The 25693-nt window shown below is 55.7% G+C and overlaps 1 protein-coding gene and 1 long non-coding RNA gene across 10 annotated transcripts in view; one reads left to right on the forward strand and one right to left on the reverse strand.

Annotated features, from left to right (window-relative positions):
• The first annotated feature begins 2366 nt into the window (after positions 1-2366).
• Positions 2367-25693, forward strand: part of LRP8 (LDL receptor related protein 8) — a 106526-nt gene continuing 83199 nt past the window's right edge. For 8 of the 9 annotated variants that reach the window (XM_077149599.1, XM_077149587.1, XM_077149600.1 and 5 more), the window contains exons 1-2: positions 2367-2517; positions 3325-3444. In XM_077149599.1, coding sequence (XP_077005714.1) covers positions 2367-2517; positions 3325-3444 — 271 coding nt within the window. Of the gene's footprint in view, positions 2518-3324; positions 3445-3712; positions 5362-25693 lie in introns of those variants that run through there. The other variant, XM_077149592.1, reaches the window with a different exon arrangement.
• LOC143674212 (uncharacterized) lies at positions 20200-23002 on the reverse strand. Its single transcript, XR_013170965.1, has 3 exons — positions 22949-23002; positions 22158-22347; positions 20200-20429 (listed from the first exon to the last, which is right to left on the reverse strand). It is a non-coding gene; the product is annotated as an uncharacterized LOC143674212 (long non-coding RNA).

Here is a 25693-nt window from a genome sequence, read left to right on the forward strand (position 1 = left end):
GTGAGAGCTCTGCTGGGTGACTGGCTTGGAGCCACAGGTCTCTGACCCTGGCTGGGATGATAACATAGCCTTGGGTGCCTGGGGTGGGGATCTGAACCCCCAAGCAGCACCCTCTGGGCTCTTTTTGCCCTGTATTTTCACTATCTGTCCTGGCCTATCTCTGACCCCAGACCAGACACCCTCAAGAGCAGGAATGGAGTCTTGTCCATCTGTACTTCTCATCCAGCAGAAGGCTAGCTGGAGCGTCTTAGGGGAAGTGTATGCAGAGAGAATGGCCACCTCTCTGGCCCTAGAGAGAATGTCCGGTCACTCGTCCCTTTAACAAGTCATTACACGGACGTAGCAAGGACTGGGATGATCCAGTCTCTGACTTGAGGAGCTTCTCATTGGAGGAAAGGTCCAAAAATGACAGCCCAGTGTGACCAGAGAGACCCCATGCAGCTCTGTGGGAATCCAGATGAGTCTGGAGGACATAACTCCCGTGGAGGAGGCTAGAAGATGATGGGAGGTAACTTCAGAGAAGGGGATGGGGAGGGCCCTTCTGAAGAGGTAACATTTCACTGAATGGCAAGGAGTCCAACTACATGAAGGTCAGGTGGAAGGGCATTCCTGAGAAAGGTGCAGAGGTCTCTGGGTGGGCTGGAGCTTGGTGATGGAGGGGCAGTTGCACCAGGTGAGGTTCGGAGTAAGCAAGGCCCTGATTACCTGACTCTGTAGGCCACGGCAAGGAGTTTGGAGTATGTTCCAAGCACAGTGATGCCCACAGTGAAGTCTAGGCTAGAAGCTCCTCCTGCAGCCCACTACTCACACTGCCCTGTTCCACCTCAGCCCCTCCTTCTTCACTCTGTGGTCTTCATCAGTCCCTGTCTCTGAGCCTCAGTTTCTCATCTGTGAAACGGGGAAGATGGGTAGTCTCTGTGGACCATACTAGCTCTAGGATTCTTGTGTGGATTGAAGTTCAAAGGCAGCAAAGTGGAGAGGTTAAGAGCATTGGCTCTGGGTGAGACTATCCCGGTTTGAGCTTGTTCCAACCTTTCCTAGCTGTGTGACCTTGGGCAACTCGCTTAACCTCTCTGTGGTGCAGTTTCTTCATCTGTAAAATGGAAATGACGTCAGTTCTCCCTTCATCGGGTTATTGTGAGGCTTATAGTAAATGAGATTATGTATGTTCAACATACAGTATACAGTAGGTACATAATAAATGTTATTGTTACTATTATTCAAGTATCTATCCCCTATTCAAAACCCCTGATGGCTTCCCACCACTTGAAGAATAAGGATTGAGCACGGATATTCCCTGCCCTCCCCAAGGGGGTCTTTGCTCATCCTTATGCCTCATTCAGCTGGCAAAAAAATGGGCAACTCCCTGTCTCTCAACAGCCTCCTCCTGCTTCTCTCAGCCCTCACCCAGTTTAGGTGACTTCCCTGGTTCCCCATAACCCCTGAGCTTCCTTTCCTCTGCCATGGTCCTGACATGTCCCTGCCCTTCCCCATCGCAGCAAGAATTACCATGTTATACCTGCCAATCCCCTTGATTGTCTGCCCCTCAGCCTGGCTCGGTGCAGAGTGCTGAATGAGGTTGTGCACCAGGCCCATGCCACCTGCCTCACATCCTTGCCCGCGGTCGTGTGCGTGTAACATGCACAGATGCACATAAACACAGAAACCAATTACACAGATGTGTAATATTTGGGCCCAAGCTGAAGAGGGGTGCAGAGGTCCTGCCTCCTACCCACGGTTCTCGCCATCATGCACATCCGGGCCCTGCCAGTCCATCGCCCCCGTCCCCGTCCCCCCACTCCTGCCACTCCCCACAACGCACAGGCTTCTGTGCCCAGGAGCATCATCTCTCCCCGTTAGGCTCACTCCTATGCATCCCGCAGTCTGTGACAGGCCTGTCACCTCCTCCAAGAAGCCTGTGCTGCTTTCCCTGGCCTTTGACTTCCAGTGACAGGGGAGGTCTGGCTCACCCCTGGGCCTGCAGCACCCAGCACTCGGATCGCCCCCAAAGCACCGTCAGGGAGGGCCCGCTGAGAAGGAGCCGACCGAGGGCAGCTGGGAGGAGGGAGAAGACTCGTTGACAGGCGGAGCGCGGGGCGGAGGCAGCCGCGGGAGGGGGCGCGCGCGCCTGCGGCGGCCGCCCAGGGCCGGGGCCGCGCGCCCAGCCTGAGCCCGCCCCGCCGCCGAGCGTCACGGAACCTGCTTGAAATGCAGCCGAGGAGCCGGGGCAGGCGGCAGCGGCGGCGGCGGCGGCGGCGGCGGGGGCAACGGCAGCCCCGGCGCCGCGGCGAGAACTCGGCTGGCTGAGGAGCTGCGGCGGCAGCGGCGCGGGGGGCGCAGGGCGCGGCCGGAGCCCCGGGCCCGCCATGAGCCGCCCGGAGCGGGGCGCGCTCCGGCCGCTGGCGCTGCTGCTGCTGCTGCTGCTCCTGCTGCTGCTGCGGCTCCATCATCTCGCGGCAGCCGCGGCGGCGGCGGCGGCGGCGGCGGCGGCGGTGGATCCGCTGCGCGGCAGCCAAGGTGCGTGCAAGCGGGGCCCGGCCGGGCTCTGCGCGGTGCGAGCTGCCAACAAAGCGCGGCCCGGCGGGCGAGGGTGGGGGTGGGTTGCGGCGGGGATCCAGAGCTCTGAGCTGGCGGGGGAGCCGGGCGGGGACAGGCTCCTCGGGACCCAACCATTTCTTAATTTGCCTTCACGCCCCCACCCCCCACCCCCCGATCCTCCGTCCGCGCGGCCTCTGGGGTTGAGGGCTCTGCCCTCGGGGCGCGGGCTCTTGGGGGATGGGCGCGGAGGGGGCCTGAGCGGGAACTTTGGTGCCGGGAAGGGTCATTGATGGTTTCGGCTGGGCTGTGTGACTCTCGCCGTTGGGGGTTATTTGACAAGCGCGCTCCACCGCCGTGGCAAGCGGAGCCGGGCGTCTTCCCCGCCTGACAATGCGTTTCCGGGGACCCCTGGGCGCCGCGAAGAAAGAGGGGCTGCGTTGATGTGGCCGTGGCGCCCAGTGCTTGTGTCACGGCATATGCGGGGATCTGTGGATCTGTGGCCGTGGGCCGTGTGTGCGGGGGAGTGTATCTGAGCGGACTGTGCCCCGCACTGTAAGTGTGTGCCCGGCCCCATCGTGCCACGGAGTGGCCCGCCATCCGAGCAACCCCTCCCCGCCTGACGGATCGAGAGTGCCCCAGATCTCCTGGGTCGTTAGCGCTAGCATCGCCCCCCCCCCCCCACCCCACTTCACCCCAGCAGACCCCCCGCCCTGTGGCCAGGGCTGCCTCGCGGGGAGCGCGGCTCGCGTTCGAGCATCTGGTTCACGCCCCCTCTCCCCGTGGCAGGGCCGGTCAAGGAGTGCGAGGAGGACCAGTTCCGGTGCCAGAACGAGCGCTGCATCCCCTCGGTATGGAGATGCGACGAGGACGACGACTGCTCGGACAACAGCGACGAGGACGATTGTCGTAAGTGGCGGGCCCGGGTGCTCGGACCCGGGAAGAGAGACAGCGGTGGGGGGCGCCACACTCAGCGCGAACATGGCTGCAGACGGCTCGGGCGCCGTTTCCCTCGGGGCCAGGTGGCACTTAGCGACCGGGCTGGAGCAGGGGGAGGGTGGTTAGGGGCGGAACCCAGGGCGGCGTGGCCGGGAGAGAGACGGCGCGCCCCTCCCGGGAGGCTGGGCCCCGATGCTGGCAGGCACGTGGTTGTCCCCCCACATGTCTCGCTTCCTGCGCTTGGGTTCTCCCGGCTTCCCGCCTCGGCCCGGCGTGGTGCTGCGCGCGTGTTTCAAAGTTCCTTGCAGCTCCCTGCCACGCCGCGCTCCTTTTCCTGCTAGGTTTCTGTGAATGAATGGGCTCCCCGGGGCCCGTGATTGGCTGGGCGAGGACCACCCCACACCCGTGGCCAGAGCGGCCAATCATAGAGCTGGCGGGTGTGCAGTGTTCGCGTGCCCCGGAAGCAGGGGCCCTGCTCTCGCCCCAGCCGTACCCCCCGTGCACATCCCTGGGGTGGTAGGTGTGGGCGGGGCCGGGGCGTAGGCCGCCACTATTTTTCTGCCTAGTCACCGTAGAGACCTTTTAGTACCACCCTGGCTAGCTGATCACTCTCTCCTGCCAGCCCAGCCGGGGCATGAGTCATGGCGCAGACCAGGAAGGAGGGGCCCCAAAGGAAGACTTTGTTTCCTGGAAGGGGCTGGAGGAGCCTGAGGCTGCTGTGTGAACCCCTGGCCCTGTTTAGGTGGCGGGCTGCCTTTTTTGAATTCGGTGTTTGCACACACGTGCAGTTCTGCTTTTGAAGTTCTCTCGGGGTGCTCGCGATTTTGGGTGTCTGGGACCGGAAACGAGTTAGCAGGCAGTTGCCAGCCATGGAAGGAGTGAGTGTGGTTCCAGGGATGGAAAAACAGGGCACTCTTAGAAACATAGGGAATCATTCATTCAGGTACTGTGGTACACTGGAGAACAGGCTGCCCTACCCACCAAAGAGTAGGGGGTTTGAGGGATGAGGGCCACAGGGGCACAAACCTGCAGTCCCCCAGTTGCCTGGGAGGGGTAGAGGGGCACTTGCACAGGTGTCCTCTCCATTGAGTCCTGGACTTTCCTATTTCCAGTCAGCGTCAGCCACCTTCACTCTCTCAGATCCAATTCCAAGTCTGTGACTTAAGCACATAGTTCCCTCCTGCCTCAGTTTCCTCATCTGATCACTGGGGTCAAAAATTCCTGTCTTGGACTGTTTGGAGGATCAGTTCTAATGATGTAACCCAAAGTAATGAGACCTTTAACTATGTGCCAGGTACTGTGGTAGGTGTCTACCCTATATGAACTCTTTTAATCTACAGAACAGTTTGTTTTACAGATTTAAAAACAGGCACCAAGAAGTTGTTACTTGCCCCACATCTGTTGAGCTGCTAAGTAGGAATTTGAATGTAGGCATCTGACTCTAAAGTTCTTAGCCTGATTGTGACCCTGGTCATTTTGCAATATTGTGCCTGGTAAAATATTACAATGAGTCTTTTCACTAGGAGTTGTTCTTCTGAGGTCCTCTTACACTGGGATTGCCAAGGCTGAGGCAGGGGAAATTAGAAACTGAATTACTGGGCTGGTTCCTACCTTATCTCCTTGGCTCTTAATAATAACTGTCTTGTGAAGGTAGCTGTGAAAAGCAGAAACTTTTCCTGCCATCCCAGTTTATAGATAAGGATGTTGACTCAGAGAAGTCGAATGACTTGCCCAAGGTCACACAGCTCAGCATGGCAGAACTTGGTCAGGAGCTCCACCTGCTTCCCATCTTGGGGTGTTGTCTACCGCACCTTGTAGTGTGGAGGGACCTTGGTGACCCGGGAGCTATGGAGCCATTCTCTGAATCCTGGGCTTGTCACCTTTCAGGTTTGTGTGAGGGTGTGTGGGCCAGATGGCAGAGTGATGTAGATGGCTGGATGTGTGACCCAGGTGGGCCCAAAGGAGCTGGGATGGCCCATATGGGCTGCTTTGGTTCTGAGATGGATGGGGCAGAGTCATAGGTGGAAAGTTTGGTGGACAAAAGCACATGATGTCTAGAGCTCGGAGCGGAAAGAGTGAGGGCTTTGCTGATAGGACCACATGTGAATTGGGACATGACTTGACTTTTCTGAGTTTCAGTTTCCCTGCCTGCCAAATGGGGATAGCTGTCCCACCATGATAGGTTATACATGCAAAAAAAACAAAAAAAAAGGAGGTCTTCACAGAGGGCTGATGAAGAGAAGGGAGGTGATGTGTGTTCACATCCGTGGGCTTTAGAAAGGGATGCCTGGTGGTCACAATGGGAAATCTTGAAGAAAGTGGACAGGGATTTGGGGGGGCTGCTTTGAGGTCAGGTGTGCGGAAATGTTGTTTCCTTACCCCCTGCCTCCCCGTCACAGAAGGGGTTTCCTCCCATTCTGGGCCACCTGCCCAAACTGAATTTCTTTGAACTGTCCTCCCCTCCAGCTGTTGACCCCTTCCTGAGTAGCCTCCCTGCCTCACATCTTTCTCCTTCCTTCCGCATGCAGTCTCCCCCCCGCCCAACGCCCCAACCTCTGCTGGAGAGGGCACCAGCCACCCCAGCTCTGTACCTTTCTGTATTTGCACACTGGGTGTTATGGTTTGTAAATGAAGCCTAGGAGGAAAAGTGAATTCACGTTCCCAAAGGGGCCAGAACGCAGCTGGTGAGTTCGGAGAGGCTGATAGAAGCTGGAAGAGGGAGCTTTAGTGTTGAAAAGCCTTCCTGGAGGAGGAGGCCGCTGAACGAGGCCTTGGAAAATGGTAACTAATACCATTCCCTCAGAGCTTACGAGCTCACAGTAGCTGGTACCGTCCTCATTTTAGAGAAGAGGAAAACTGATGCTCAGAGAGGTGAAGTGATTCCCCCCAAAGTCACACAGCTCCCCAGAGTTGGAGCTGCGGCTCAAACTAAGGCCTTCTAAATCCCAAACCATGCCCACAGAGGGTGAGACTTGGCCCTTTGGAGACAAGGGTAGAACCGGCAGGATGGAGAGGGGAAAGGTGTTTGGGACTTCAGGTCCCAACTCAAAGAGCCTTCAAAGTGGAGGAAGGGACTAGAAACCAGAGGGCCAAGCCCAAGGAAACCCAGCAGCCTGGCCGAGGGAAATGGGGTGGGATTCCTGGCTGTGGAGCTGGGTCACGTAGGCCCTCAGCCCTTTAGCTTATGTTTCTTTTGCTCTCTAGTGTCTGGGGGCAGAGGCAGGGGTTCTGGTCTCTGGCCAGCTCTTTACTTCCAGCATAACAGCAACAGCGATTATCACTTACTGTGCTAAGATTTCAGTTCATGTTCCTCTGTTCTATGAAATGGGGCAACCCCATGAAGTACGTGCATTATCCCCATTTCACAAAGGCAGAAACCAGGGCACAAAGGGATTAAGTAACCAGCCCAACGGTAAATGATTTTTAAGTGAAATTGCTGGAGTATGAATGCAGGTGGCCCATCCAGGCAACCGATGCTGTCTGGAGCATTTGATGACCTTGGACAAGTCCTTTCCAGGCCTTCATTATCCCATATTGAAATGACATCTGAAGAGTCCAACCCCCTCCCCCAAATCTAGGAAGAATTCTGTTTCTCTGGGTTGACAGGTGGCAGGATTTTGTTCTCAGACATCTATGTCTTTGCTCTGTTCAGGCTTCTGGAAGCTTCCCTTGTTCTCCCCACCCCCATCACCCCTCCACCCCAGGTTTAATAAAGAGCGGCAGCAGTGAGGTCTCCCATGGCTGAGAGTTCATTAGCTGGGCAAGGCCAGGCTGCAGGAGTGCTGCAGCCTGCTGGGAGGCAGCCTTGTAAATAATTAAAGCTCGGCCACAGCTCCTGACTGGTGCTACGGCCTTGCCTGGCCTTGTGTGCACTGCCTGGCTGTGTCCTCACAGCCCTGACACCCAGCCCAGCTTCACCTCCTTCCTCTGGATGGAGCCATCATGACAGCAAATGCTGCTCCTCTCTGAACCTCAGTTTCCTCATCTGGGTGGACTGCTCCCCCCGTCAAAATCCTTCTGGGGCTCCTGCGTACCCATAGTTGAGCAATTGCTGTGGGCCAGGCATTGTACTGAGATTTTACTATTCTTTAAAATCCCATGAAGTTCCTGCATTATTCCTGTTTTACAAAGGCAGAAAGAAACCAAGGCACCAGAGGGGTTAAATAACCGGACTCCTCTCCATCTGGCCCTCTGTGACGGGCTCCTGTTGTCCGCTCTCACTTCCAGCCTCTTTCTAAGAGCCTGTGATACCAAAGTGTTTGTAGCTTCTGTCACATTTCTCACCGTCCAACTGCTTCTCACCTCCAGGCCTTTGCACGTGCCATTCCATCTGCCTGAACACTCTTTCTGCACCCTCACCTGGCTACTTTCTTTCTGCCATCCTATATAAATTTATGCAGGTATCACCTCCTCTAAGAAATCTTTCCTGCCACCCTGTCCACCCCAGACTCAGATTCTGGAGTCAAGATAGGGTATTTAGGGACTCATGTTGAAATCACAATTCGGGGACAGGGGGTAGGGGTGGGGACCGGGGCCTGAATTGGACACACCTGGTTTTACATCTCAGCTGCCACCTCCTGGCTGAATGGCCTTGGGGTCAGTAATAGTCCCTTCCTCCCAGGGATGTTGTAAGGATTAAATGAGATAATGCCTGGTGAGCAGTGGGGGTTCCGTGAATGGCAGCGGGTATGATTTTTCTTGGCAGAAGTTTCCAGGTACCTATTAGCGGACGGTCTCTACAGACCACCCAGGACTCCCCTCCTTCCCTTCCCCCATCTACTTGGCCAGCTGTGATCTGAAAGCTCCCATGGCTGGTGCTTGCCTCTGTAGTGGTTTGGCAGCCACAATAGAGGTGACCTCAAGTCCATGCAGCCCTGAGATGGACCTAAGGGTATGCAGAGTGGGCCCAGGGAGGGCTTGGGGGAGGAAATGAGTCAAGCCGGCCTGGTTGGTTTCAATGAATGAATGAATGAATGAATGAATGGCTGCAGCCCAGGGAGGGGCTGGGAATCAGGCTCTTCGTTTGTCCTCAAGGCTGGTTTTGGTGCTGTCTGGCCTTGTGCTCCTTTCCTCCTGGCTCTCCCTGGTGAGAAGGGGCATCCTACGGTCCCTGCAGCCCTCCCAGCAGTCCACAGCTCCCCCTTCCTCTACGGACGGGTCTGTGTCCTGGGCCAGCCCCAGCAGACCTTAGGAGTGTTTGCTGGAGGAGTATGCTCTCCCATGGGCGCTCCTGAGACAGGGTACCCCCTCTGTGAGCCCCTTGGCTTTCTCAGGCCTGTGGGGGCCCCGAAGTGCCTGACAGGCCTGAAAGCTGGGTGGCTTCTTCCTCTCTAGTTGTCTACAGGCCGGCTGACTGGAGATGCCTCCAGGGAGAGTTTAAGGAGAAAAAGAGCAAAAAGGACCGGTGGAGGAGGGGTGTCTGTGGACCTGTTCCCATGGAGGGATGTGACCCAGTGGAAGCTGTCCTGGAATGTGGTCCTGGGGCCTCTGAGAGGGCCAGGGCTGCGTCCTGGGGCTGGCCCAGCCCACACATCCAGACCTGAGTGAGACGCCGCCTCCTCTGGGTCGCATTCCCAGACACCTTGTCCCCCAGCCCCTGAGCTCCCACAGCCCTGGCTCTTCCCTTAGTTTCACCCCTCTCCACATTGTTCACTCTGCCAACCTTGTGCTGGGCACTAGAGATTCCACAATAATTCGCTTTGGGGAATTCCTACTAACAGATACTGGGTGTTCACCTCATGCTGGTGCCGTGTTGGGCAGTTTGCATTCATCAGTTTTGCTGCTTGCAACCCTGTGAGAGCCATTTCCTTATGATTCCATTTTAAAGATGAGGAAACTCAGGCTCAAGAGGAGAAGTGACTTGGCCAAGGTCATGACTTCACTGGTAGAGCTAGGGTTTGCCTCAGGTCTGTCCACTCTGGCTCTTCCTCAGGCTCATCCTCTCTGAGCTCTGTCTACACTGGTGGGGTCAGGGGTGTGGAGGAAGTGGGTGAGTGGCAGCAACGTCCAGCAGTGTCTCCCTGGGCTGTGGCTTTCTGGCCTTTGGGGTGGGGCTGGAGCGGGGCCTTCTCTTCTGGAGACCCCACAGAGCCTCAGCATGAGGCCCTCCTTTCAGCCTCCATGGGTGTGCCCCTGCATGGTTTCCAAAGACGTCTTTTGGTGATTGACTCTAAGGTCATGGTTACTGTTTATACTGTACAGATGGGGAAACTGAGGACCTACTGCTATGTCACTGATGCGGGTAGCCTCAGTGAGTGCTTTCTGGAGAGTACCCAATTGCTCTAGGAATGTCCTTCCCCATTTACCATCCTTCCTGGCAAAGTCCAAGAGGCCAGGTCATGAAGACCTTTCAGAGTCTGGTCTTCATTTCCCTGAACCCTCCATGCCATTCCCTGCCTCTGGGCCTTTGCACATACTGCTCCCTCTGGCTGGATTGACCTTCTCTGATTGCTGCCCATCCTTCAAAGCCCAGCTCAATGGCACCTCCGTGGAGCCTCCTCCACCAACCTGGTGAGAGTCAACCTCTCCCTTGGCTGTGTGCATCTCTGGGGTGGCCCAACTTGAGACTCCCAGGTAGCTGGGGAGGGTCTGTGAGCAGCTTGAGGGGGAAACACAGGGCCTTTCCTACAGAAATCTTGGGAAGCAGGTTGGTGCAGGAATTAGTTTCTACTCCCATCTCTCTGATGAGGAAATTAAGGCTCAGGGAGAGTTCTGGGCGTGCCCAGTGCCCCACAGCTGGGTATCGGTAGTGCTACAGCTGAAACCCACATCAATGAATTTTATTTATTGGTTTTCCAATGAAAGTACCTTTTTCTGATTATATTAAAATAATTTTATACTCGTAACAAAAACCTCAGTCAATACAGAAAAGTAAAAAGAGAAGAGTCACAGCATCCTTGGTTATACCACCATGAAACTCTGTACCCTTCCAAAGGTTTTTCTCTGCATGTGAGCTGGTGTGCGTGAGCTGATGTGCGTGAGCTGGTGTGTGTCAGCTGGTGTGCATGAGCACATGCACTTTTTCTTTTAACAAAAACAAGGCCCTGGTCTATCAATTTTTTTCTCCCCATCTCATACAGAGCTTTCCAGGTCAATAACAGTAGATTCATATCATTGTTTCAAAGGGGCTAGGTAGTATTGCATCGTGGGAATCTCCCATAATTTAATGACAGAGTCTCCTGTTGATAGACATGTGTTTTGGTTGTTTCCGTTTTTCCCCCTGTTCTACAGAATGCTGGAATGAACATCCTTGTTTTACATCTTTGTGCATTTATCTGATTATTTCCTTAAGATAAGTTCCTAAGGAAGGAATTGCTGAGCCTGGGCATTTTCATCATTGCCGCGTTGCTGTTCAGAGGGGAGATGTTTTCCCACCTCACCCAATACCCCCTACAACCCCCATGGTCCCCCCTTCCAGCAAGGAAGGTGGCTTGCAGGACCTCGCTCTTCCCTGAGCTCAGGGCCACCTTGTCCCAGCCCCGCGGAGCAGACAGAGTAGGCAGATCCAGGTCACACTCAGCAAGGAGAAAGGACAGCTGTGTTCTGGTTCCAAGGACTCTCCACCCCCACCAAAAATACAGAAGAGAACAAAACTGTTCCTTCATCCCTCCAAAGCTGTGTACGGAACCCGTCTCCTCTGCTGCACTCTAATAACCATTCTAATTATTGTTCTGCCTCTGCCCGTAACTCGCTGTGTAACTCTGAGCAAGTGGCTCCTGCTCTCTGAGCTTCATTTCCCCTCCCACCCGTTGGTCCGTGCCCTGCTTGCACGGCCACCATGCTCTGAGCAGCAGCCCTTCCTGCATAGATGAGCTCCGTGCTGGAGCTGGCCCCTGGAGCCCCTTACTGTCTGTGCATGGTGGGCCTGGTGGGGGTTGGGGGGCGGCCAGCATACTGGCCTTGTGGGGTGGATTCCAGGCGGGCAGACATGAGGGCAGCTGGACTTTAGGGTCTCCTTCCAGAACTAGGCTCTAGGACCCAGGTTCCTTAGGCCACGTTCTCTTCTGCCTTGCCCCTGTGCTTGCGGCGGGGTTGCGTGCAATGGAGTGGTAGAGAAAAATTGGAGCTGATTATTGTGAGTGTACTTAACAGCACTGAGTGGTGTGTGAATGTGGTTGATAGGGGAAGTTTAGAGTCATATATGTCACCAGAAGGAAAGCTGGAAGTTAAAGCATAGGACTGCATAACACGGTAAATCTTGTGGTGGATGATGACTGTAAATAACAGTACAAATATAAAAAATTTCTTCCATGAACTAGAGCAAATGTATGAAACTATTACAGGGAGTTAATAATAGAGTGGTATGTGGGAAAACACACCTATTACAAATGACGGACTATAGTTGACTGTAATATCTTATTATACTTTCATCAACAATAATAAATGTGCCACACCATGCTAGGTGCCAATGCTAGAGGAAGATAAGGGGTATGGGATATTTTTTTTTGGATCAAATGTTCTAAAGTTGATTGCAGTGATGAATGCACAATATGTGATGATACTGTGAGTCACTGATTATATACTTTGGATGGATTGTACGTGTGTGAAGATATGTCAGTAAAATTTTGCATTAAGAGAAAAAGGAACTGGGGGATCCCGGTCTGGGGGTTGAATTCTGAGCTTTGGAACCTTCACCTGTGAAGCGGGGTGGCTGGACCTCCTGGTGGGATGGCTGTGCTGAGCTTGTACCTGTGTAATGCACCAGCCCAGAGCCTGGTCCTGAAAAGAATTCCCACTCCGCTTCCTGAGCTCCTGAATCCTGCATGGGGAATGTTTGAAGAGAAGGCACCCTCAGCAGCTCTCCTCTCCCAAGGACACGACAAGAGGGCAGCTGCTGAAATAGCAGCAGAAGAGATTTAGGTCAACTGGCCAGTTGGGAGGAGTTGGCTGCCTGGGCGAACAGCAGCTTCTCGGGTAGAAAGGGACTGTAGGAATCACTGAATCCTGCGCCCATCTGCATTGGGGGCCTCAGGGCGGCTGATCCCTAGGGTAGCCTGGGGTGGCTGGTTAAGCAGAGGGGGCAAGGAGAGCTCGTTAACCAGCTGGACCTGGCGTGGTTAGTTGTCCAGGAGAGACCTTGGTTAACAAACATCAGAGGCTTGGCAGCCGATGAGAGGCAGGAAGTCCCCATGAAGCCCAGGTTAAGCTGTGCGAGTGAATAGCTGGAGGCCAAAGGTGGGCTGTCCTGGTGGCCGGAATCCAGGAGCTTCAGGCCAGTGCACTTCCCTCTCCCACTTCCTGGACCCCCCAGCTGCAGTCCGCTGCCCCCATAAGCCCCAGAGCCCTCTCACAGCCATGTGCAGGAGCACGTGCGCGCGCGTGTGGGTGTACATGGGGCATGCATGCGCAAGGAGGAGGTATGTGACAGGAGGGCGGCGACTGTCCCCGACCCACGGAGGCTACGGGCCAAAGCGACGCTCTTCCTCTCACGCCCCCTCCAAGGTGGCCAGCGCCAAGCCGCAGAGACCCCCGCCGCTGGGCTGTTCGTTGCAGGAATTATTTGTAGCCGGAGAGGCTCCAGCAGCCTCTGTTCCCTGCCCACCCCCCTTCCCCGGGTCCCCGAAGGGAGCCTCTCCCGCCCAGGCCATGGCCGCACGCTGTCTGCTTCCCCCACCCGCTAAGGGCTGCGGTGGTTATAAACGCCCTGCGGTCTGGGCATCAGGGGACCTCAGGGACCTCAGTTCGCCTCTGCCCCTGCTCTGCAGAGCAGCCTCTGACAGGTGTCTGTTCGCTGGGACAAGGGCTTCTCCAGGCCCTGCTCAGCCCCAGTTCCCCATTATTCTTTGATTTTTCCCTAGAGCCAGGGCATACATAGGCACTGGTGTCTTCCCCTGGCCAGGGTGTGGGGTCCCAGGAGCTGCCCCCCCCATTGCCTGAGGCCCACGAGGCCCAGGGTTGGGAACAGAAGCCAGAGGTTGTGAAATCCAACCTCTTGGAGCCCCAGACCTGAGGCTCTGCCCTGACCCCTCACGCAGGGGACAGGGGAGGCCGCCTAAACAGTACATGCAGAGCCGGGACCAACTGTTTAGTACCAGAACCTGCAGTCAGGGCTTTTTGCTGCTTGATTTTTGCTGAGCTCTGACCATGCCTATTTTTAAATACCTATGAGCCAGTCAGAGTGGGCTTTATATAGCTGCTGTGTGACTCTCTCCTGTCTCATCCCGCCTTGTCCCCCGCCACAGCTGCCTCCTTCTCCAGGGCAGGTCCAAGTGATACAGGGACAAGCGTGGCTTCTCTAGGATCAGCCTGACCTGGGTTCCAAGTGCTGTTTTTACTCTTCCTGATTGGGACACCTGCGCACATCCCTTGAACTTCAACCCCAGACGTCCACTCTGTATGACGTGGTTACCTAAAACCTCATTGGCCCTTTGTGCTGGGTGCCCCTGGGGCACCCGGTTCCCACTGAATGGACAAAACCAGGGTGGAGAGTCCCACCACCTGTGTGCTTGGAGCCCCAGTTCTCTTTGCCGCCTCCTCTCTCCAGACGTCTCACCCTCCCTCTCCCTGGACTTTGGTGTCCCCTACCCTTGCAGATTGTGCTGAGGTCTCCCCTCTGGCAGCAGAGACCTTGTCACTGTTACTTAGCAGAACCATGTTGCCAGTTGCTCCCCCCCTCCCCCTGACAAGGCTCTTGGCCCCCCCACCCTAACCCCACAGGAACCTGGTAGCTTTGTCTTGTCTCTGACTTGTTGAGCAAGTCCCTGCCTCTCTCTGGGCCTCAGTCTCCCCTTCTGTACAGGGAAGGAGATAGGATTAGATCAGTAGTTCAAGTCACTTTGGACAGCTTTTACGTGGAGATTCCAGGCCCCTTTCCAGGCCTGACTCCAAACCTCTGCCTGCCATGTAGCCGGCTGGGAGCTGTACACCTGAGGGTCCCACGGCCCCTGGGCCCCTTTGCCGCAGATAACAGCAGGGTCTCTAACCGGGCACCACTTCCTAGCTGTGCGTCCCTTGGCAAGTTGCTTTACCTGTCTGAGCCTCTGCCTCATCTGTAAAATGGAGCTGACCGCTGCCTCTCGAGGTGGGTGGAGGATTACATGTGTTAATTTACAGAAAGCACCAAGAGCAGCGTCTGTCACGTGACGCGTGACCATTGCTCAATTCAAGTTGAAGTGGGATTCTTTTTTTATTTTGAAATAATGTCAGATCTTACAGGGCAAAGGTAAAAATAATAAAACCTCCATGCAGAGAGCTCAAGCATACCACCCCTCTCCCATACCCAGATCCACCGATTTGTAACGTTTTGACACATTTGCCATATCGTTCTATGTCTCTATCCATCCATCTTTGCATCTGTTTATTTTCTATACATTTAAAACTGGGTTGTCTACATCGTGCTCCTTGAACACTTACTACTTACACGTATAGGTCCTAAGAGCAGGATATTCACTTATGTAACCCCCTTAGGTGCAGTTATTAAGTTCAGGAAATTTAATGTTGATATAGAGGTTATTGTCTAGGGGTTATTTTAACCCTCTTCTTTGAACCTCCATCTCCCATCTGCCCCTCAGGGACCCCCTCCCATGCAGGCAGGGCTTTGGACTGCTGGGTGGAGTGGGAGGGCCCAGGGCGCCCCAGAAAGGCTCCTTTGTGCCGTTTCTTCACTGAGGCCCCTAGTTTAATTAGGGAAAAAATCCTTCCAGGAAATGAGCCAGAGCCCGGGGACTTCCAGGAGGGGTAGGTGCTGAGGAGGTTGCCTTGTGTCTGGCACCGCCTGACCCTCAATCCTGTGCCCTGAAGTGCCCAGGAAAAATAAAAGAAGCAGGGTGCTTGGTCCTTTAGGGGAAGACGCAGATCTGCAATATGGCACGTGGGCAGCCAGGACGGAAGAGACTGCCCTGCTTCCATCCTCTGTCCCCCTTGCCCACCCAGGCCTCCTCCGGCCTCACCTCTGAATGGAGGTGGGAAAGTCGAGAGGGGAGGCTTCTCTTATTCTGTTCCACTTGCTTCTGGTGCCCATCATCCAGGGCCTGGCACCAGGCAGGCCGCGATGACTGTGTGCTGATTGGCTTGGTGGGTAGGCCAGGGCGCTTAGGGCTGGAGCAGCATCCCCGGTTGGCCAGCACAGCTTCCCCACACCCCCGGATGCAGGACTTCCCTCAGCCGCCCTGGCAGCGTGGGGCTAGGGGGATCCAGCTGCTGCCCACCTACCTCCAGGGACAGGGAGCTCACCCCTGGACCCAGCAGCCCCTTCTGTCCCTGACCAGCCCTTCCTGTCGGACATCTGCCCCACCAAACCCAGCTCTGCTTCCTGTGACTTCCCTACTCCGCTTCTGGGCCCAGCTCTGTTTCTGGGGGCCTCTGCTTATAAAGACTTTCCCCCAAGCCTGCTCAGTGTTCTCTCCCATTTGTGTCCTTTTCACCGCCCAAGGCTCAGAGGGCCTCTGCCCGGCATGAGCTCACTTGCTGAGTGACCTTGCATAAGGCTCATCCCCTGGCAGGGTGCACACTCCCGGGCCCTGTAAATGTTGGCTGCCTCCCATAACCGGGGCCTCCCACAGCAACTTTGAAAAGTTGGGGTCGGAGAAGGATGTGCTCACACCCGGAGGTAAAGGTGACATCTTTACCAACAGCTCAGCTGCAGGGCAGCAGAGTGCAGGTCCCGTGGGTGACTTGGGGCACCACACACAAGCACTGGTGGTCTGTAAGCTGTGGTCGGACCTCTTCTGCCCTTTGGGGCAGTGCATAGGCCCAGGGGCTTGGTCAGGAACCTGGGGGTCATCTGCGACCGCTCCTTCCCTTCCCCTGAGCCCTCACCTCTAACGGGCACCAAATCCTTACATCCCTCCATCCTCTCCTGGCCCCCCCCTGCCAGTCCAGGCCCTTCCCCATCCCCCTGCCACATCCTCCTTTGTCTGAACCACTGGAGCTGCCTCCTGCCAGTCCATTTGCACTCTGCGGCTCAGGGCCCTGCTGTGCGTGTGTGCTTTTCTGTGCTCAGCGTTCTGCAGTGACGTCGCACCACTCATGGGTCAGGACTGTCTCCTGAGCTGGCATTCCGGACCCTTGCACACCTAATGCGCACCTGTCATCTCTCCAGCCCCGTGTCTGCCACTCCCTGGCCCCACGAAACCCAGGCTCTATGCTCCACTTGTACTAAGCACGAGGAGTGCTGTCACGGGCACATCACGCTGTTTCACGTGCAGTTCCCTCTGCCCGGGAGGCCCTGCCTTTCTTTGTCCATTCCCGCTGTACCTCCAAAGTCACTTTTCCCAGGGAGCGTCTCCCCCCCCCTACTCCAGGTAGGTCAGGCCCTCCTCTGCGCTCCCCTGTCCCTGAGTTTCTCTCCAGCTCCATCCTCCTCACTGTGCTTTGTGGTGGCCTGATTGAGCGTCTGGGTTCACAGGCAGACCCCAAGACTCAGGGAAATGGGGCAGGGGGGGTGCCCAGCCAGGTCCTGTGGTGGACGAGGGAGGGAGAGAGGCAGGGAAGGCTGTCTGCGGGCATGGCCACAGAACCCCAGTCCCTGCTTCCCCGTTACTTTGGGCATTTGTATCAGTCAGCTCATGTACTGCAGCTGCAGCTGGACAAGAACTACTTCTCCATGCTTTGCAGGGACAGGGTGAGCATGGGTTTTGCGCTCTTTTTGATGAAGTGCCCACACCTGCATTCACCCGGCACTTTGACATTTGCCAGCTGCGTACTCTCACACAGGTGACCGGCTCCTCCTGATTTGCTCAGAACCCCCCAGGTTTTAAAACTATGAGCCCTATATCCCAGGAACCCCTTCAGTCCTGGGCAAGCTGAGATAGTTCGCTGCTCTACCTGCACCCTGCAATCCCTGGCTGCTGTCCTTCCCAGGCCAGCAGCAGGGCTTCCCCATTGCTTGTGGGCTCTGCTGCCACGGGGAAGGGCTCAGTTTAAAAAGGAAAAAGGCAATTTCTTCTCCATATTTTGGGAGAATTCAGGGGACAAATGGAGCCTCTTGGAGGGTCTGGTAGAGCCAAAGCTGAGCATCCTGGGAGCGGGGGTGGGTTGTATGGACGGGCAGGAGGCCTGGCCACCGTTTTGGATTCTGCCTCTAACACAGCTCTCACCGGGACGCAGTTTTCTCACCTCATATAAATATGGTGAGAATCGGATCCTGGATGGCATTTTCTTCATTCCTGCTGTGTTTATACTCTTCAAGGCATTTTTTTCTCTCCATTCATGTCCGACTCTGGCCTTACTACTCCCAAGAGGAGTGGGACCTTTATTCCCACATTAAATAGAAAGAAGCCTTGACACTAGCCATCCACTTTGTACAGGGCTCTACAGTTTACAAAGCCCTTCCCTCATATTGCCTCCAGTCTCACCTTGGGAGGTGGTCCCAGCAGGAATTATTACACCCGTTATAGAGATGGGGAAACTGAGCACCCCCCCCCACCCCAGGATCCTGACTCCTAACGGGAAAAGGTAAGGGATGGAGGCCAAAGTGTGTCCACGCTGTGGCTGGGGTGTGGTTATCAATGGGGGTCGTTGGCTGGCTGGGCCTCTTCCCTGCTCCACTCTCACGTTGGCGTTGTCTTCATAAGTAAAAAAGACAGAGACAGAGGGAAGGGAAGGGAGAGACGTAGAGAGGAGGGTGGAGAAAGACTGATGTGGGGTGGGAAGAGAGCATTGGGGAGGCATGGGGAGGGGGGAGGGTTCCAAGCAGAGTTGCTACTTTCTCTTGTGGTTCTCACAGTCTGTCTGCACCGATTCCTGACAGATGGAGGGAAGGGGAGAGCCAGTGCCAAGAGACTGTCACCGCAGGCGGGCAGAGCTGGGGGTAGGGAGGGTGCTTTGTGGCCAGGGTTTGTGTGTGTGGGGGGTGGCAGCAGCTGGTGGTCTGTCTGCTGGGCCTCCTTGGAGCCCAGGACGTGTGCGCGCGCGCGCGCGTGTGTGTGTGTGTGTGCGTGTGCATGTGCGTGTGCGCCTGCTGGGGCAGGAAAGTGGGCAAGGGTGAGCCCACCACCTGCCGAGCAGGGACTGCTCCCTCTTTTACACCCTGCTATCAGCCAGGCCCTCCTGCCAGGAGCTCCCAAGGACACTTCCAGCCGACGCCTCCCTGGCTTATGGGGGTGGATCAGCAGTCTGGGGCTGGCTCAGGGCTGTGCTCCCTTCTCAGCCATGGTTAAGGTTGACCAGGGCAGAGAAAGCAGGGATGGCAGAGTCTGGATTTGGGGCTCCCCTGGGGCATCAGGGGCTCAGTGCAGGATGGGTCCTGGGCCTGGTGTCTGCTGGGCCAGAGCTCAGCCCCACATCGAGCTGCCCTGGGGGTTTACTAAGTCCCCCTTTTGGCAGGGGTCTTCTCTTTTTCCTCTGGCCCTGACACATTTTGAGGTGGTGGGCAGCCTGACGCCCCCTGGAGTTGATTTGGCAACTTTAGCATCTCTGGTCTCTTTAGAATGTGGTTTCTCCAGGTGGGATGGAATCCTATACACTCTTTCCCAATTCCCCAGTGCCCCAAAAAGGGCCCCAGCACAGTGGAAGGGCCCAGTAAATGTTTGTTGAATGGATGAGTGAGCCCCCTGCTTGCATACCTCCTGGGACGGTGACCTCACTCTTTATAAGGCAGTTCTTCCTCATTCCAGAAAATTCTTTTAGATTCTGCCCTCCTAGCCCCTGTGTATCCCAGCCCTGTTGCAGGGGCCACACCAAGCCCCTTGACTGATCCTGCTGCTTCAGACCAGCCCTGTAGAGACCTCTAACTCTGAGCCTACCCAGCTGCTTTGCCACTCCTGGCTAGCTGAGTCTCCACTGCTGTCACCCCCAGGTTGCCCATAGCCATAGCTGTCATTCATTGAGCCCTCACTCTGCCAAGCGGCCTCTCATTCAATCCTCACGTCAGCCCCGTAAAGCACATACTGTTTTTATCCCCATTTTATCGAGGGGGAGAAAAATGAGGCTGATGGTAGTTGAGTGACTTCTTCAAGGTCGTTAGACCAGTAAGTGTCTGAGTCAGGAGGGAGAGTGATGGGTTGAGCGGGCCAGTAAGGCTGTCTGGAGCAGGGGATTGGGCCAGGGCTTTGGTAGGAGGGGCTGGGCTGAGGAGGGGTCCTAAGGGCTTTTTTCATCCCTCCTCTGGAGGTGGATCTGCCCCTGCCGTCTCCTCCCTCTGCCTCCCATCATCCCCAGGCAAGACCCTGGACACCAAGATTCCACCCGGGTGTTCCCAGAGCCCACCCTGGAGGCAGTGGAGTGGGTGTGCTCCTGGACAAGGCCCGAGGACTTTAACATGGCCTGTCCTGGCCAGTGTGTTGGGTGCAGGGTGACAGCCAGAGGGGCCTGAGAGATTGGGGCTCCCACCTTCCCTGAGAGGTGTGTGGGTGTGTGGGTGGGTGGGTCTCCTTGCTCCTTCTGCTACCTGATGCTGGTCAGGAGCATCTTCCCCATTATTATTAATAACAGCCGTCGTGAATGATAAATTACGACGTGCCTTCCCCAAGCCGGGGCTGGGCTGGGTGCCCTGCAGGAAGGCAGAGAGGAGCAGGAGGAGGCACCAGGCCTGAGTGGGGGTGAGGCGTGCCCCTTCTACCGTATGTATCTCTTCTCCAGGGCCTGACGCAAGGCTGAGGTCTCCAGTGGTGCTTGTGGGGGTGATGGGGGCTTACTGAAGCTCTTGGGACCTTCAGCAAGTCACCTCCCCTCTCAGGGCCTCAGTTTCCTCATCTGTGCCATGGGGTTAGAGTAGCCCCTACCTCGGAAACTGCTGGGAGATGAAATGAGATAATGAACACAACACACAGTAATCGATAACGCTTGCTCTTGTGCTTATTGTGAAGAGGGTGGTGTGGGGAAGGAAATGAAGATCTTGGAGCAACTCTGATCTCAAAGCAGACCCTGGAATCCTCTGATAGCTCTGTGAGTGGGGCACACGGGGATGGCGAGGCACAGAGAGGTGGAGCGACCCACTCAAGGTCACACAGCATGTGAGTGGCAGCATCAGAAGTCACACCCTGGTCTCTCGGACTCCAAGGCCCATCCGTTTGCCCCTGGCAGAGACAGAGGAATTAGTCTGAGAGCTCCTTTACGATTGGGTTTGCAGAGGCTCCTGGCTTCCTCTGCCGATCTCCTGCGAGCTTCCAGCCCCCAGATCCCAAATCCCTTCTAATCCAGGGAAAGAGGCAGCCCCCTGTCAGGTCTGTCAGCAGCTCCCAGCTCCCTTCCCAGTCCTCGCACCTCCCACATGCACAGGGAGCGGCAGGCGAGGGCCTGGGCTGCGAGGATGGGGGATTTCCCGACTTGGGTTGAGATCTGTCACAACATTAATGTTAATTAAGCCTCGTTAATTCAGCCCTCTGCTTACGCAGAGCTCCTGACAGCAAATTACTCATAAGTGAGGCGGTAAATTTATTGCTACGTTTCCCCAAACACTCAGCAGCAAAGAACGCGCCCCGGGGAGAGACAGAGAAGAGGCCTCGAGGGCTAGCGATGCACGGTCCCCGCCAGCTTGAACCTCTGGGGTCCTGGCTTCCCAGAGCACGAGGCTCAGGCACCCTGGGAGACTTGGATAAGAGTAAGCACTGATCCAATCAGAGCAGACTTCCCGGAGATGTAGTGAACTCTGTCACTGGAGGCATGTAAGCAGGAGGGTATCACAGATCCCTCTGGACTGGCCCACGCCTTTCCTTCCCCTCCCCCTTCTGCCCAGCAGACTGTCGGATGGCTCTGTGCTTCGCACACACCCTGTTCCCTTCGTTCCCACCTCCCCACAGGGTCTTGAAGTGTGCACCACACACAGTAGGACTGCACATGGTGAGTTTGGATGTGGATGTGCAGCCCCGGAGCGCCCCCTTCATTGTTGGTGCATGCCTCTCACGGCAGAGCAGAACCAGCCCCCTCCTCAGGGGCTGAGCTCCCTGGCTCCAGCAGTGAGCAGGGAAGCTGGAAAGGGGCCTGAGTCACAGGGGCACCATTGGGGCCTAGATGAGACCTGCGTTCTGGGCAGATACCCTCATAACCCAGTTCTCATTGCTAAGCATCAGCCTGCCTGTGAGGGGCACAGCCTTGCCTGCGTGCACTGAAGCGCCTCCCCCCTCCCTGGTCTCTGTACCCCTCTCCTAGGTCCCCTTTTCCTCCCTGGCCTCAGTTTAGACCAGGCCTGGGACATTTGAAAGAAACCCAGGCTTTAGGTGCCTGGATTTTTTTTTAATTAATTAGAGCATTAAATGATCGCCCTCTGGGAGAGTCCCACCATCTGGCAGTTACCGGAGAGGCAGGGACATGTGTGCATATTTGCCTGTAGTGCATGTGAGTGTCATGTGTGAGTGGCTGTGTGTGCGTGCGTGAGAGTGTGTGTGTGAGCATCCGTGCATGTGCAATCATTCATATGAAGCCACCTGTGCTTGTGGGGCACAGTGTAGCATGTGTGTCTGTGTGTGTTCAGCACATAGATGCACATGTGAGTGTGCGAGTGGGCAGTGGTATTTCTCCATGTGCACATATGCCCGTCTGTGTACACACATGCTGTATGCGGATGCCTGAGTGTCTGCACATCTGCCCAAGCACACTTCTGTGAGCATGGACTGTACCCAGGCCTGGCTTTTTGGTGCAGTGAGCTAAGCCCTGCCCTGGGCTGTGTGCAGAGAGGGAGCAGCTTTTTAACCCCTTTTGGCTTAAGTGGGAGTCACAGACAGGCTGTGGGGAAAGTGGGCCTTCAGGGTGCTGGGCAGGGCGAGAATCCTTGTACCCGTTTGACAGATGGGGAAACTGAGGCTCACCCAGGCTCTTTCTGCTCCACTGAGCCATTGCCCAGGCCAGCGTTTTGTCTTTGGCATCTTTTATGCTGTTGGATTCTCATGGCAGCTCAAACGGGTTCGAGGAAAGGACCCCCATTTCTCAGGTTTGCGCAGAGGGCAAGGTCATTTCATGGACCTGGGCTACTGGCTTGTCCCAGGATGGCAGCATCAGCTGTAGGGTGGGAGCAGGGAGAACACTAGGCCTGACGGCCGGTTCCTTGCTGTGTGACCCAGGTCCATCCTGTCCCTCTCTTAGCCTCTAGCTGGTTGTGAGAATTAATGAGGGGGTGTGAGCAGAGATGCGGGCCCACGGGTGACCATCACATGATAGGCTGAAGGCCAGAATCCCTGTGTTCCCAGGGTTCCCAAACGAGTCCCCTGGGAAGTGGGGCCCAAGAAGGAGGCAGGTGTCCCCCCAGCTCTGGTCCCCCCACGTGTGGCTTGTGACAGTGAACTAGAGCAGAGCGGGGCTGAGAGAGCAGCCGTGGGATCCATCCTCTTGTGCAAGGGGAGGATGACACTGAGGCCCAGAAAGGCAGAGTGGCTTGCGCAGGGCCACACAGCAGCTAAGACCAGAACCCAGACCTCTTGGCCCTGCCTCTGTTCTCCTTAATACCTTATGGCTGCATCTTTGGCAAGGGAGAATAGGACACACAAGAGGTGGTTCATATACCTAGGACAGGAGGGTGCCACCCAGTTGGAGAGAACTTGGGATCCACTGAAACCCCAGGCCATTATGCATGAATGACAAGGAATTTTAAAGTTGTTTTTACCATATATCCAGAATGCTGGATGGTCAATATGGTTTTTATCTTGGACTGTAAATTCTGTAGAGATAAGAAAAAAAAAATCCCAGCCTCAAGTTTGCATGTGTCCATTCATTATTTTTTTCACTCATTCATTCAGCACACACTCCCTAGGCGTCCCCTTGACACAGACCAGTGTTCATTCACACCTTATCCTGACTCCAAGGCGCTGCTGGTTGGGTGGGGTAAAATGGTTGAGTGAGAGCAACACAGGGTGTGGGATCTGTGAGCCCAGAAGAGGCTCCCAGTCCCACTGTGGGGTCATGGCAGGCTTCCCAGTGAAAAGCAGGGATGGGAGGGCTCCATTCCCAATTTCCAAAGAATGAGGGCCAAGTGCCCACCAGACACCCTGACCTCCCAGCTGCTTGCTGGGTTTGCATGGACTTGACCTTGGGCTGTCTCCCCATTCACCCAGAGAGGGGTGCCGGGTATCTTCCAGCTCCTCTCCTGCCCTGCTGCTCTCCCTGGACCTGGGCTCGCTCCCTCGGTGGAGGAGGCTCCCCTAGCACCTGGGCCTGGCAGGGCGCAGGAGAGACCAGCGTGGGAGCAGGGGAGGAGGTAGCAGGGACCTCACTGTGCCCTCTTTGCCACCTGTGTGTCAAGACCATACAGCCTTTCATTATCATGGGCTTAGCTGGAAAGCCATGCTGGAACAGCCTGTGCTGTGAACCCAGCCTGGTGCCTGGTGACAGTTCCACCCACCACAACCCTTTTCTCTAAGGGACAGCCCTTCTTCTTTATATACAAAGAAACCAAGGTCAGAGAAAAACCGAGGGGCCCAGGAGCACAGAGGCCAGGCCTCTAAAAAGTGTATGAAAATCAGGCAGTGCAATTGGCTCAGTGGCAGAATTCTCACCTGCCTTGCCGGAGACCCGGGTTTGATTCCCGGAGCCTGCCCATGCCAAGAAAAAAAAGAAAAAAAGTATAAGAAAGCCTTCTTGAGGGCCAGGTGTGCTCAAAGCTTGGGGGCAGGGGTGCTGCCACAGAGGATAAGGAAAAATGAGGAGGGCCTTCTATCACCCAATATTTTCTAGGTGCCAGGCAGGTCCTAGATATGGGCATGGCTATATTCCATTACTCATAACCAACCACCTGCAAGTCAGGATTTATCATGTTTTTAGGTGAAGAGCACTGTAGGCTCAGAGAGGTTAAGTAACCTGCCTGGGGCCACTCAGCTAGTTGGGGGCAAAACCAGGATTTAAGTCCTGTGTTCCCTTAGCCTGCTGGAGGAGGGCCATAGCAGGCACAAGACTAGAACCTTCTATACCTCTGTGCCAGGGGGAAGCGTTCCCTTGAAGAAAAAGATCAAGGTGGGCTGAACCATTGTGGGGCAGCTGGCAGTGTTCACCGGGCAGCCTGTTTCAGAAGCGGCTTCCCCCTCTCAGGACCCCAAGGCCAATGGGTACCCCGGTCTAAGGGGCTCTTAGAATTGGCAGGGCAGCCGAGGTCTGGGCCAGTTTATTCGTGTCCTAGCACTGCCGTAACAACTCGCCGCAAACTTGGTGCCTTAAATCCACAGGAATTTATTGTCTCGCAGTTTTGGAGGCCAGAATCTAGATGCCGACAGGGCCACATTCTCTCTGAAGCCTCTAGGGGAGAATCCGTCCTTGCCTTCTCCAGCTTCTCGTGGCCCTTGGCTCTCCTTGCCTTGTAGATGCATCACTCCATCTTTACATCATCTTCTCGTGTCTCTGTATGTTCAAATCCCCCCCTCCTTTCTGTTATAAAGACATCGTAATTGGCTTTAAGGCCCACCCTAAAGTCAGGATGATTTCATTCTGAGATCCTTAACCAACTACATCAGCAGAGACCCTGTTTCCCGATAATGTCCCATCCTGGGGTTCCAGGTAGACATGAATTTTTGGAGGGCACCATTCAGCCTACCACCACCAGGATGCCAGGGGGAAATGAAGGTTTCCCAGACCCTGGTCCCGCACCCCCCTTCACTGGTCCCACGCCATGTCTGTCTCCTGCCCATCCCTGGCTTGGAGGCCTCAGAGCCCTCCTGCTGGGCCCCTGGCGGAGACTCTGAACTGTTGCATGTGGCCGTTAATTCCGCCCATGCTTTCTGCCCTCGAGCTCCAGCCCTGCCAGGACCAACAGTCTGAGGCCTGTCCGCTCCCTGAAGGTCTTACCTACCTCCAGGGCTCACTGGCACCTAGCAGGGCTCCTGGCACATAGTAGGTCGTCCCCTACTTGAGGGACTGACTTGATTCTTTTGGCTTCTAGCAGCAAGGACCTGAGATTTTCCAGCAAAACAGGGATCAGCAGAAGCTCAGCCCTCCTAGGACCCCTCCCAGGACATGGGAGAAAGGGCAAGTGCTGGCAAGAGGAGACCCCCACGGCCCCTGCAGTGAGCTGTCCCTAAGGTGGGCCTGGGGACCCTCTGCCCTCGGCATTTGCCAGGCAGTCCAGTGGCTATGCGTGGGTCTGGCTTGCCTTCCCCCACGCTGGCATAGCCGTCTCCCAGGAAACGGGGAGTTTTCCCTCCTTCCCATCATTAAGGTGCCAGGACAAACAAACGGCCTAATCCAGATGAGCCTGGGGCCACAATCACACTCTCTTTTGGGTTTTTTTTTCTCTTTATTTCCAGTAATTTTGAGAAGCCTGCAGTAATTGGTATTCCACCCAGGTTAATAGAACTGCTGCCTTCTCAGTATTATGCCTTAATTTCCTTTATCGCGTGGCAAGTTGGAATTAATCGCCCCTCTC

The sequence above is a fragment of the Tamandua tetradactyla genome, chromosome 2 (genome assembly GCF_023851605.1).
Source record: "Tamandua tetradactyla isolate mTamTet1 chromosome 2, mTamTet1.pri, whole genome shotgun sequence".
NCBI classification, from domain to species: domain Eukaryota; kingdom Metazoa; phylum Chordata; class Mammalia; order Pilosa; family Myrmecophagidae; genus Tamandua; species Tamandua tetradactyla.